Raw genomic sequence first — 12524 nt, forward strand, 5'->3', positions numbered from 1 at the left:
ATGACTTCGCTTTGGTGGTATAACTCTAGAGGGGAGTCAGCTGCTCGCTCTGAACCCAGACCAGAAAATGAAGGAAGAGGCAAAGATCGCGTTCGACGCATGAGCAGACCAATAAGGCAGCGAGAGAGTGGTCTTCCCCCTCTAGCCGGACAGATATGGACCCGACAGACACCGTACAGGTACTTGGCCGCGTTCAACCAAGTTTATTTATGTCTCTCTGGTCTTCATCTTCATCTTTTACTTGATACTTTACATTATAGTTACCGACTCGATGCACAATAACACAAGGTAACAAACCAGTAGTTGTCCTGGTTAAAGATTCAACTGAGTTAAGTATTTAAGTTTCCTTCGTCTCATTGTTTGTAATGGGTTCGACTATTATTGTTTAAACTTTTACGTGTCCGTTCGGGGAAAAACCCCGACACACATGAACCTGTACCACAGAGTTGAAGAGAGGCAAACAGGTTATTAGTTTACCAAAGAACTCTCCATTATGAGGAAAAACTTCACACCCCGGGAGCAAGGAATGTGAGGCGAGGCTGTGGAAGTAGGTTATTATCTGAACACGTTTTTTTTCTTTTAATAATTTACCATAACTAAGTTACTTTTATTGAAGATTGATGTAGTGACTGTAGGTTATTATTACAAACCCTACTATGACTGTTTTGCACACAAAAAAAGAAAATCTGTTAATCCACAGGTTTTAAACGTAACCTTGACATGTGTTGGTCTAGTTGCTGATGAGCAGTGATTGTTACCAGTGCTCAAGGCTTTTCAGCTTGTTATTTAACAAAGATTTAAAGGGTTCCCAACCACATGCTGCTATAATATTGTCGCCCATTTTTCCATGTCTTGACAAAAGGTACATTTTGCTGTTAAAGACCCTTTTTCTGAGGAACAACTTATGGGTTTGCTTGGTTCCGTCTTCTGTTTGTTTGCTATCGTCAATTTGGATGTTACGCATGTCTTTGAATTATCATTATCCACGTACATCTCAATCTGCTGTACACACAAGAGTATAAGTTAGATTCGGCTGTTGCACCTCAGACCTGATGCCGTCAGGGACGGATGAACTACAAATGCAGTCTCAGTGACCCAAAACTACATCCTTCCCTTTCAGTACAGCTCTTAAAATGATTGACTGTTTTAGTCACATTCACTTAACCACCACTACAACACGCTTCAGTGTGTGCCATGGATTATCCCTCTAGCCTGCAGCCGGTTCAGACTCTCGCATCCTAATGAAATGTACTGTCAGGAGAGAACCAACAATTAAAAAGAGTGCCTTCAAAACAAACCAATGGAGTCAGACTTTTCACTGATTTCAACTGTGGAACTCGGTAACTTTGGCCTCACTTTAGCCTCCTTCAATAAGAACTGTTGTCAGGACCAACTTCAACTCCTTCATCAGATGGAGGCTGTGTTTGTTCCCAGTGAAAAGATGTCAACCAACGTGTTTTGCCATCTCTGGACTTGTCATTGTGCGACGCTACCAGGCTCTAGGACGCTCCAACAATCCCTTAAACTAAAACACACCCCACACTAAACGCATCATGGGCATTGAGTCAGTGTAACAAAGAGTATTTTTGTCTCTCTTTATCAGAAAGCCAGGAAGTTTTCCTTTTCCTGAAATATTTATATTCTCTTATGTATTGAAACATAAATAAAGTCTGTAGGTGAGGAGAGTAGGTGGAGAGATATTTGTTCCTGTTTTTTTGTAACCAATATTATGCAAGCAAGGCTTCGAAACATATTTATGTGATGGTATGTTGAATAAAATGACACCTAATAACACCACAGTTTCATTTAAGTATTAAAATAAACAAATAAAATCTTCAAATGAGCAAAACCATATCCTTGTTGATGAGATAGTTGAAGTCACTAAACTCTTTATAAAAAAACAAATGGGTAAGAATTGGAGAAGAAAAAAAACAACTAAATAAAATGTTCTAAATGTTATGACTTACTGGTCACCAAGAAACTAAAACACCTGTTGAAATGAAATGTGCTAAGGTCAGAACTATACCAGTTATTAATTAATTAATTTACTAGTACTACCTTATCTCACATCATCTTCACCTCACCTCAGGGATCTGATGTCTTCATACAATGAGATGGTGGAAACTGCCAGATCTGATTAGATCAGGAATTGAGAAAATCCCTCCCCCTTGGTGTGGAACCCCTGCTGTCCTTGAGCATGTCTCCTCCTCGTGGTCTTCCTTCAGTGCTGTATCTCTGGCTGATATTTCAGCACTGGTGAACAAGATGAAACCCTCCTCTTGCTCATCCGATGTCCTTTCTTGTAGGCTTTTTATCAAAGTGTTTGATGTTATTAGCCCCTGTGTTACCAATATGGTTAACCTGTCAAGATTTTTGAGAAGGTGGTGTCTGAGCAGCTGTCTTTGTTCCTGGATCAGAGCGACGTTCATGAGAAGTTTCAGTCTGGCTTCCGCAAACATCACTCTATGGAGACAGCTTTACTGAAAGTGTCCAGTGACATCATGATGTCGGCTGATTCAGGTAAATTCACTGTTCTGGTTCTCTTGGATCTGTCCTCAGCCTTTGACACAGTTGATCACCAGATCCTGCTGAGAAGACTGAGGGATGAAGTGGGACTGTCTGGGTCTATGTTACAGTGGTTCTCAATATACCTTTCTGGGCGCAGTTTTAGTGTATCTGCCAATAAAATGAGGTCTGAATCAGCAGATCTGTTGTGTGTAGTCCCTCAAGGTTCTGTTCTGGGTCCTTTATTGTTTTTGCTGTAATTGATTCCACTGGGTAAAATCATTTAGAGATTTCCAGATGTTTCTTACCACATCTTTGATGATGACATCCAGCTCTACTGCTCTTTTGATCCAACTGAGCCCCAGAGGCTGAACTTGTCAATTGTTTGCTAGAAATCAAACAATGAGTGAAAACACTTTGCAGCTATATATGGACAAAACTGAAACTTGGTTAGTTGAAAAACTAGAAAACTGGTTATTGCTCCTAGATAAGATTCCAGGGTTGAGTAAGTACTTGGGTGAGTTAGGTCAGTCTGTCAATCTGGGCCTGAGAAACCTGGGTGTTGTATTTGATAAAGACAGAAAAATGACAGAGAAAACTGACCAGAAACTGTTTCCTTCAACTGAGAAAAATCTCTAAATTTAGGAAAATGTTGTCACAACATGATCTGGAGCTTTTAATCCATGTTTTTGTGTCTTAGTGTCTGGACTATTGCAATAGTTTGTTTTCATGTCGTAACAAGAAGGATCTTCTCGCCTGCAGTTGACACAAAACTCTGCAGCCAGAATTCTGACCTGCTCTAGTAGAAGAACTCACATTTCTACGATCCTTGAAACTCTTCACTGGCTTCCAGTTTCTTTCAGGATCATTTTAAAATTCTGGTTCTTACTTTGAGATCTATTCATGGTCAGACCTTCCATCAGTGATCTGATCCAGACTTACACCCCAGCTCGGGCTCTGAGGTCTGTGGATCAGAATCTACTGATGGTTCCTGAACGCACTTCCAGACCAGAGGAGAGAAATCCTTCCAGGCTGTTGATTTGGACCAATGTTCCTCTCACTGTGTGTTTGATGGATCAAGAAACTTGGCTTGTCTTTGATTCTCTGAGACTCCTGAGCGTTTGTCTCGCTGTTGTCTTGACCTTTTAATTTTTGTATTGTTTAAGCACTTTGTGACCCTGGTCTAGAAAAGCACTCTACAAATATTACTTACTTACTTATATCATTGTGCATACAAACAAACATCCACTCGGGGATCAAGCATCAGACGCTGTTCCCTGATGACACTTAAAAGTCAAATCAGCCACGTATGAAGTCCTCAATCATGTTTAGATGTCTTTTTCATGAAGGTTTTTTCAAATCGTGCTTCCTCCCTTTTTTCATGTCGCTGTGGTTACTACACTGGCCTTCCCTCCCAATGGTTGCCATGGTGACCAACAGTTTCCTCTTTCTCTTCACAGTGTCATCCAGACTCCTTTACCACTACCTGTAGACAAGGTAAGAGCGTGTGTTTGTTTTCTATGACATGTGCGTGTGCGTGTGCGTGTCACATGACTATATAGTGTCACATGTGTATATATAGTCAAACCTTTACATTAGGATCATGGGATGTTGCACTGAATAGATCTCTTGTTACAAGAGGTAAACAAGAAGTGAAAGTTGACTTTCACACTTCATCTTCAAAAAGGAAATACCTTTAGATAAAAATGGGACATTATCGGCTCTGAATGTTCGGGACATAACTCGGACCATGTATGACTTTATTTTTATACCTACTTGTTTTATTCTGAATTTTGGATTTGTTTAACGGTTATGACCGACATCTTTTTGTTTTGTGCTTTCTATTGTTATTCTGCTTTTTCTATTATTTCACGTTGTCTTTTAGAAAATGGATGAAAGTTAAAAATGGAGGCAAGTAAGAACTAAATAAGTTAAGTTAGATTGTTTCTCTGATTTTACTTGAATCAATTGATCTCAAATAATCCAAGTCAGATTCATTGGTTGAGGTAGTTGATGCGAGTTAATATGTTAAAGTAAGTCAAAGTAGAGTAATGTGACTGAGGTACTTTGTTAAAGGAGTAAACTGTTTAAGGTTAGTTGATTACAGTTAAGTTGTCGTATCCTTACATGAGGAAAGTAATGGCTGTGAGTTGAGCTGTGGAAGATTTCACCTTTATTCTTAGGTGAGTTGAATTCAAAGTTGGTCAATGTAAACCAGATCGTATAATTGATGGGAGTTTGTGTTGATATTTCCGTTGACCACTGTGTCACCACCACGAGTCCATAAACTCTGGGAGGTCAAATACAAAGATCCAGCTTGAAAGTGTGACATTCATTCATTCATTTGAACAAGTAATAACGATAAAAAACTGTGCAATCGTATTGAAAAGCTAAACCATCCATACTATCTTGGACACACACACACACACACACACTCTTGAAGCATCCATGTTGTTGACTCCTTTGTGCCCCTGAAGTGTGTCTGTGTGTGTGTGTGTGTCTGTGTGTGTGTGTCTGTGTGTGTGTTTGTGTGTGTGTGTGTGTGTCACCTCCTGTCAGTGAGAACAACAGTCTCAGTGTAACCTGTCCGAGGAATGTAGGAGGTACACGAGTGTGTGTGTCAGGGAGTAACAGTGATTACTTTTGTAGCACTTCTCTTTAATAATCCAGTGACACCCAAGAGGTGTCGCCACGAAAAAAAAAACTCTTGCTCAAAGCTTTACTCAATTTAAATGCGTCTCCTCCTGGGAGTGTCCTCGGTTAAAGGTCGTCAACCAGATTATGTTTGAAAGATTGTCCCACAGTACGGGAAGTCCTGTGTCCATTTGGATTCTTTGTTTTTAAGGTTTTTAATGAAATGCAACCACATTAAAAGTCGTAAAAAAAAAAATCGAGATTTAATTCATTATTCTTTTGTTATCGTTTATATTGCCCCCTTGTGGCCGGGAAATGCTTTCAACGGAAAATAATAATCTTTTTACTAAGTGGCTTAGTTTTTCTACAGTAAATAAAGTGGAATCTTTATCCTGTAAAAGGATTAAATTGTATGTTTTCTTTGCTGCTAGAATCAAATGGTTAGAAAAAATATTTATTTAAACCAAAGCTTTTTGTCTTTTCTCTATTCTGACTATTTATTCTTGGATGCAATGAGGCGGCTTTAGGTTGAACATGTGATTTTACTGACCTTTAAAAAATCTTCGAATGTGAATTTGAATTCGGAGAACAAGAGGAATCTCCGTCCCGTGTTCGCGCCTCCTCCCGCTCAAACTGATTAGATTCCACAAAATTCCAACGACTCAAAATGTGCTTTTCTATTTCCAGGCCGCGGCCAACACTCCCAGTATGTATTCTCAGGAACTTTTCCAGCTCTCCCAGTATCTTCAGGTAAGGCTGACACCTATTGTTCACACAGGGAAACGTTCCTCGTGTCACAGTCCAGCTTTAATCCGAGCGTCCTGCTACCTGTTGTCCCGCAGGAGGCCTTACACCGAGAGCAGATGCTGGAGCAGAAGCTGGCCACCCTGCAGCGTCTGCTGGCGTCCACACAGGAGGCCTCGGAGAACAGCTGGCAGGTGAGGAACATGTCTTTCAATCGTCCGATCCACCAGTCCACCTGACCCCGACCATTCTTCCCTCAGGCCCTGATCGATGAGGACCGGCTGCTGTCCAGACTGGAGGTGATGGGAAGTCAGCTCCAGGCCTACTCCAAAGTAAGACGCACTCCCGATGGCGAGTCTCGCACGAGACAAACCTCCATCTCTCTCTCTCAGTCTCAGACGGAGGACGGGATCCGCAAAGAGCTGCTGGCGCTGCAGGAAGACAAACACAACTACGAGCTGAAAACGAAGGACTCGCTCCGGAACGTGGTGCAGGAGAAGATCGAGGTGCTGAGGAAGCTTTCGGAGGTGGAGGTGAGAGTCGACCCTCGTCGGCAGGTCTGGCTTTTCTTTCGTGCAACTATCGCGTCTTCCTCTGGCTCGTCGCAGCGATCGCTCAGCAACACGGAGGACGAGTGCACACACCTGAAGGAGATGTCGGAGAGGGGCCAGGACGAGCTGAGGGAGCTGGCCAACAAGTACAACGATGCCGTCAATGAAATCAAAGAGCTCGCAGACAACATCCAGGTACGTTTGCGTTCAAAGCACTGTTTCTAAGAATGTTCCAGTCTCTCACGTTTCCTTTTTTGCTTCTGTAACTACGTGTTTAAATATATTGTATCAATATTGAATATTGAACCATATATTGTATCAAGCTTCAGTCAGGAAGATTAAGTCTCCTTGTTAATGTTCACTCTTTATCAAACGGGTGATTTATTTAAACAGCAGATAAACCAAAACAGAATTTATTGGGAGAAACCTTACTTATGAAAAACGCTGATCTCCCATGATGCCTTTCTACTGTATTTAGTGACGGCTGATTGGTCGTTTCTATACTGTATTTAAATTATACGTTGATGAGTCAAAAGTGATCCACAGCTGTGATTGGTTGGCTGGGCGACAAAGCATCATAGTAGCTGTTCAGGTCATGGTTACTGACGGTGTTGTTTAGAAGGATGACGGCTCATATTCAATGTCGCGTTTGTAAGTGCAAATAAAATGTTAATACATGTTTGAAACATTGTAAAGGACAAGGTTAAAATACACATTTTATAGTGAAACATTAATTGGTCACTACTGTGTGTATTTATTTTATTGTGGAGTGTTTTCATAATGTCACCCCAACCATCGACCACTGTATATATTGGACCATATTTTGTGGATTTGCTCTCGTCTTATTCTAAATAAACATGTGAGCAGCAGCAACAAACTGAGGGCCACTGTTTGCGGGATGAAGCAATCCAGTTAATGAGTCAGCTGTTGTCGGCTACACTCGCCGTCTGTTGGACGATGTCCCAGCGGTCATTCCCCAAATACATAATGGACCCTTGACCTCTGTCCACATCATATAGGTTTAAATTGACCCGGAATCTTTAATATTTCTAACAAAAATTATTTGCATCTTTGTTTCCTCCTTAATGGAAGAATGTCAGTGCCGTCATATTGAATGTTGAATAGTTGAATTTTACTTTTTTAATTATAGAAAGTATTTAATTGAATTTCTATATTGAAAGTTTTTTGTTTTGTTTTATAGTAATTGAGTTAAAACATTTAATTCTGAAAGTTTTTTACAAATTCCAATAATTCAAGAATAAATGTTCTAAATTGATTATGTTTTCATTCTTAGCCTTTTAAATTCAACACTAAAATATAAATATTAAAGTGCCACAAAACGACACCAAAGCTTTGGAATCCTCCATGATCGCGCTTCTACTTCATCATGTGATCGTCTGTGAGTCGCATGATTGGCTGCAAGTTTGAATAAGTAGCTCGGTACGATGTTGGTATTGTCTGGTGACACTATTGTACCAACATTTTTGTATTTAATTTAAAACACTACGAGTTAAAAAATGAATAAATAAAAATAACTAATAAAAACAAAAAATAGTCATTTTTGAATTAAAAGAGTTACAACATTTTAATATGTTTAAATGATTTAAAATAAAGAAAAAAATGCACCCTTTTAATATAGAAATTATGTAATTATTAAATTAAATTATATAAAAAATAATAAAATGCTTAAAAAAACCATTTAAATTGAAAGTATTGAATATTCTGATGTCACTGATTCACTTCCATACTTCTTGCTCTGATCGACAGACGTATACATTTTGTAAAACTCTAAAATCCTCTCGTCACGTCTCTCAGGTGGCGGAGGGTCGACAGGAAGAGCTGACTCAGCGCGGCGCGACGGAGAAGAGGGAGTTGGAGCTGCGCATCGAGGAGATGGAGGAGAAGGAGCAGGTCCTCCAGGCCCGCATCGAAGCCCTGCAAGCCGACAACGACTTCACCAACGAGAGGCTGGCCGCTCTGCAGGGTAGGTGCCCGCGACACACACGACCTTGCTCGTGACCTCGGTGCACGCCAGCCGCCGTGCGGGTCAACCGTCACCTGGTCAACCATCACCTGGTCAACCATCACCTGGTCAACCATCACCTGGTCAAACCTGCAACAACCGCTCCTGTTGTTGTTCACAGTGCGATTAGAGCAGCTGCAAGAGAAAAGCGTCAAAGAAAATAACAGTCTGGGTGAGTCCTTCGGTCGCTGCCTGCTCTCTCCGGACTCTTGCTTCACTTCTTCATCTTGCACCAGCGATGCATGACTTCCTGCATGATGACCACATTTCTTCCTGTCGCTTGTTGCCTTTTGATTCTTTTGTGGATAATCTGCTCACTCTGGGTCTCTTCACTACTTATTGGTGGTTGTTTCATGTTGGATCATCAGGTTAGTGGTGGAGAAGCTGCTGGTAAACGGTGAATAGTTCACAGTAAACCTTAATTCCATCAGACTCACAGTGACGACGAATAATTCATTTTCCATCTTCAGTTCCATAATAACCTTGAGTTTACGGAGACCTCAGCACAATTATCTTTACTACATGGTTCTGGTTTGTCTTCAGGCTATTTCTTATAAGTGCTGGGAGTAACTTGTTACTAAGTAAAGCTTTACAGTAATGACAACTGTAAATAAGTACTCTAAAAATCTAACGTGTAGATCATTACTGCGATCACAACGACTAGTTACTTCATGTTCATAACTCAGAACTACAGTTTTCGTCACGCTCCCCGACTACATTATCCTTCTTGTCCATTTCTTATATTCCTGCTGTTAACGTTCAACTAAATGAGCTCCTGTAGTCGAGCTCTGGATTCTTATTGATAAGGTTGTGGCTTCGTAGCCGTCGTCTGCCATTGTTCAACAATATTAGTGTTTTAATCAATGTCAGCATTTATTATTCCTATTTATAATTTGAATTGACACACTCTTTGTTATATAAACTTATACTAAGTTTATTTCACATTACTTTACCACTGACCGGCCCTTGATATTTTTCCCAAACCTCGTCTCAAAACATCTTTATGATATTATGCAGCAATCTAATGTAATCGGTTATACCTCCTCCTAGTTTAATTTCATTTTTCAATTTCACTTTTTTTACTCCCAGCATCCAACACTACACGTGGCAAACTTGCACTTATCTCTCTTTTAGACGTAACTTTCCCTGGAAACCATTTACTTTAAAGTAACAATTAACTTAAAGCAACTTTTGAAAGAGGAATCTAAGTTACTAATATAAGTAACTTTCCCAATATCAATTGTAATCCATGTTGACTCTCGACCACTAGAGGGCGCAAGCTGACCACCTACACCACAGGTTGACCTACATCACGTTAGCGAAGGTCGTCCCTGTCCTGGATTCACACATAAGCATCAGTCACCAAATCAACATCTCCTTCCACTTCCTGTTATTTTGACTCATCACTGGGAACTCGGTGTTGCACTGTCGGGCCTCTTCAGACCAACTCTCCGGGTCTTCCGCCATGATCTGCTCCATCTGTGGTTATTTTGGGGGTCACTGACCGACGCACTGAATCTGAATGCTCCCGCTGACCGCCTCACCGTGCACTCGGCCGTCGCGGCCTCCCGGTGGAGGGACACGACTCGAGAGAAAACTTGTTCTGTATCTGATCTGGTCCAATGACAGATGTGGACACGGTCTGCCACAAACCCGTAGAGGCGTCTGTTGTGGACGAGCAGAACCCGCAGGCGTCCCAGAGCTGCGAGGAAGACGACGAGGAGGATGATGATGATGATGAAGATACTGACACCGACGATGGTGCGGTCGGTGGAGATGAAGCTGCAGATGGTAGATGGTTCAACTATGATCACTTTTTTTTAAATGTCTGTGGCGAGGTTTGCTCCTTCATCCTTAAACACATCGTGACCATCGTGAGACATTTTATTTTCAATTTTGTTTACACAAAAGCAACATTATCAGCCACATGTCTCTTCACCATGAATATTCCATCCTACAGGAGCTTCTCTGAATAATAACGAGGATCTTTAAATAACATTTTGAACATGAGGACTAACTTTTTCATTCATTCATCTGGTTCTGCTGGACATGCATCAGTCCTCAAACACTGTATAAGCACTTATAGTTTGAACACTTGAACTGATCATTGGAGCATCAAACCTTCAACCATGAGCCCGCGACTGAACATGGATCATCTTGCAGGAGTGTCTATTCTATAATCACGTTTTACTGCCAGATTAACTCGCATACAAGTCATTCCTTGGACCCTTTTTCTGGGCACTGACCCCTGCAACTCTTCCTCAGAGGTCCATCTATGGAGGGAGGACGGGAGACGATGACGTTAATGACTCTTGTTTTGTGTGGGATGCATGTCTAGAGGGTTGGTTGTGGAGATGCTGGCAGGATTGTGCGTCTGGATAACGGTTGTCTACATCAAGAAAGTTCACTTGTCTGTTGTGTACGAAGAAGTTTCTTCAGGTTTTTCAATAGTTGCTCTTCAGTGTCTCCGTGTCCAGACTCTCTTCATCACGTGGCTGATGTTTTTAAATGTTCTCAGACCTTCCTGTAGATTCTCCTGCTCGCCGCTCTTACTCCTTCTTTACCCCCACGTCTGTGTCCGAGCCTCTGTCATGCTGTCTGGTCTGTGCTCGACTGTCTGGCTTCCGTCGCTCAGAAGCCCTCGTTCATCTGCTCACGATCACCATCTCATCCGCGACTGCCTCGTTCTCTCCAGAGATGGAAGCGTTGACGGACTATTTTGACTCTGCTCATCGCATCCACATCAAACTTGCATCTACTGACGACACTTCCGAGTACTTTTGTCTAATGTAGCACAAGAAAGTGTTTTCATTGGTTATTTAGATGATTTCACGTCCGTTGGTTAAACTACGGTCCAAACTGACGAATGAAGAATCATTCACAGGAAGTGTTGCCAGATTTCTACGATAACCTGACGAGCAGAATCTTGACGACACAAACTTTTGATGGACACGCGAGTAATGCTGGTCTCTGTTTTATCAGACAACTGTCATGTAAACAACAGCGGCGGAGACTCCACTAGAATGCCACAGTTGATTGAGTGTCCGCGTGAGTATCAACCGCTGTAAACCTCTTCACAAATCATTTTTACATTCATTTATTTTCTGCAAGTGTTTGTATTAACAGTCGAGGCTGGTTCTGAGTGGATCAGCTAAAGTGCTGAGGGAGGTTTATAGTGTTTTCACTGTTATTTCTATGTTTAATTATTGTTTTCTTCCTTTAAATCTGAACCGGCAAACATTGCTTTTAAAACTTCACTTATTCTCCATGTTCTACTAAAGACATTCAGATAAGAACACATGGAGTTATTTCAGGCTCCCTGGATCAAAACGACACCAAAGTGTTGTTTTTTCACTTACAATGCTATTACTTATTTCAATTATTTCTTTCGACCTGTTCAGAAAAGTAAAATCTCTTTTTGCTTTTTCAACATGAGAAAAACATGTTGCAGGATGTGGTTGAGTTTTATTATTTTTTTAAGGAAGAAATAGTTATTTGCAGGATGTCCTTAAGGACCATTAAAGCTCAAATTTATAGATTTTTATTGGTGAAACTGATGAATAAAAAGCATCATTTGAAATTAATTCAAACTCATTTATTTCCAGGCGTTTATGTTGTTTCTTTTGGACGTTTGATTATTTATTTCCTGTGTATCCACTTTGTGACCAAACATGTGCTGCACATGCAACAGTTTGTTAGATGAATATTATTTGAAGTCTGTCAAGTGTGTGTCGTTGTTGTTTTGTTGGACTCATCCGAGCGCTTGTGTTGTTCTGTGTGCAGCAGTGAAGCAGCTGAAGGAGAGCGTGAGCTCGTCTATTCACAAACTGGCCAACTTCGATGGTGAGTGACGCAGTGAGACAGTGAGACAGTGAGACGGGTCTTAAGAGTCGCACAGATCCACTGAAGGTGTTTCACATTCCAACAGAAGTGATGGACGCACACCTGCAGAACAACCAGCCGGCAGAAGACGACATCCTGGCCAGTCCAGACTGTCTGAAAGGTAAATGCGTGAACATGAAGTCCGTTTGAAATCATCTTCTGTAGTTTTTGGTTTGACAAGGAAA

General features: G+C 41.1%; 1 protein-coding gene across 2 annotated transcripts in view; it reads left to right on the forward strand.

Annotated features, from left to right (window-relative positions):
* slmapa (sarcolemma associated protein a) overlaps positions 1-12524 on the forward strand; it is a 37606-nt gene that overhangs the window by 13260 nt on the left and 11822 nt on the right. For both annotated transcript variants that reach the window (XM_087800376.1, XM_087800377.1), the window contains exons 4-15: positions 3966-4002; positions 5827-5889; positions 5982-6077; positions 6144-6215; positions 6276-6416; positions 6492-6629; positions 8250-8418; positions 8579-8629; positions 10087-10248; positions 11440-11505; positions 12241-12300; positions 12386-12460. In XM_087800376.1, the coding sequence (XP_087656502.1) occupies positions 3966-4002; positions 5827-5889; positions 5982-6077; positions 6144-6215; positions 6276-6416; positions 6492-6629; positions 8250-8418; positions 8579-8629; positions 10087-10248; positions 11440-11505; positions 12241-12300; positions 12386-12460 (1130 nt within the window). The remainder of the gene's footprint in view (positions 1-3965; positions 4003-5826; positions 5890-5981; positions 6078-6143; positions 6216-6275; positions 6417-6491; positions 6630-8249; positions 8419-8578; positions 8630-10086; positions 10249-11439; positions 11506-12240; positions 12301-12385; positions 12461-12524) is intronic.

Source organism: Callionymus lyra, chromosome 10, assembly GCF_982586985.1.
Source record: "Callionymus lyra chromosome 10, fCalLyr1.hap1.1, whole genome shotgun sequence".
Lineage (NCBI taxonomy): Eukaryota > Metazoa > Chordata > Actinopteri > Syngnathiformes > Callionymidae > Callionymus > Callionymus lyra.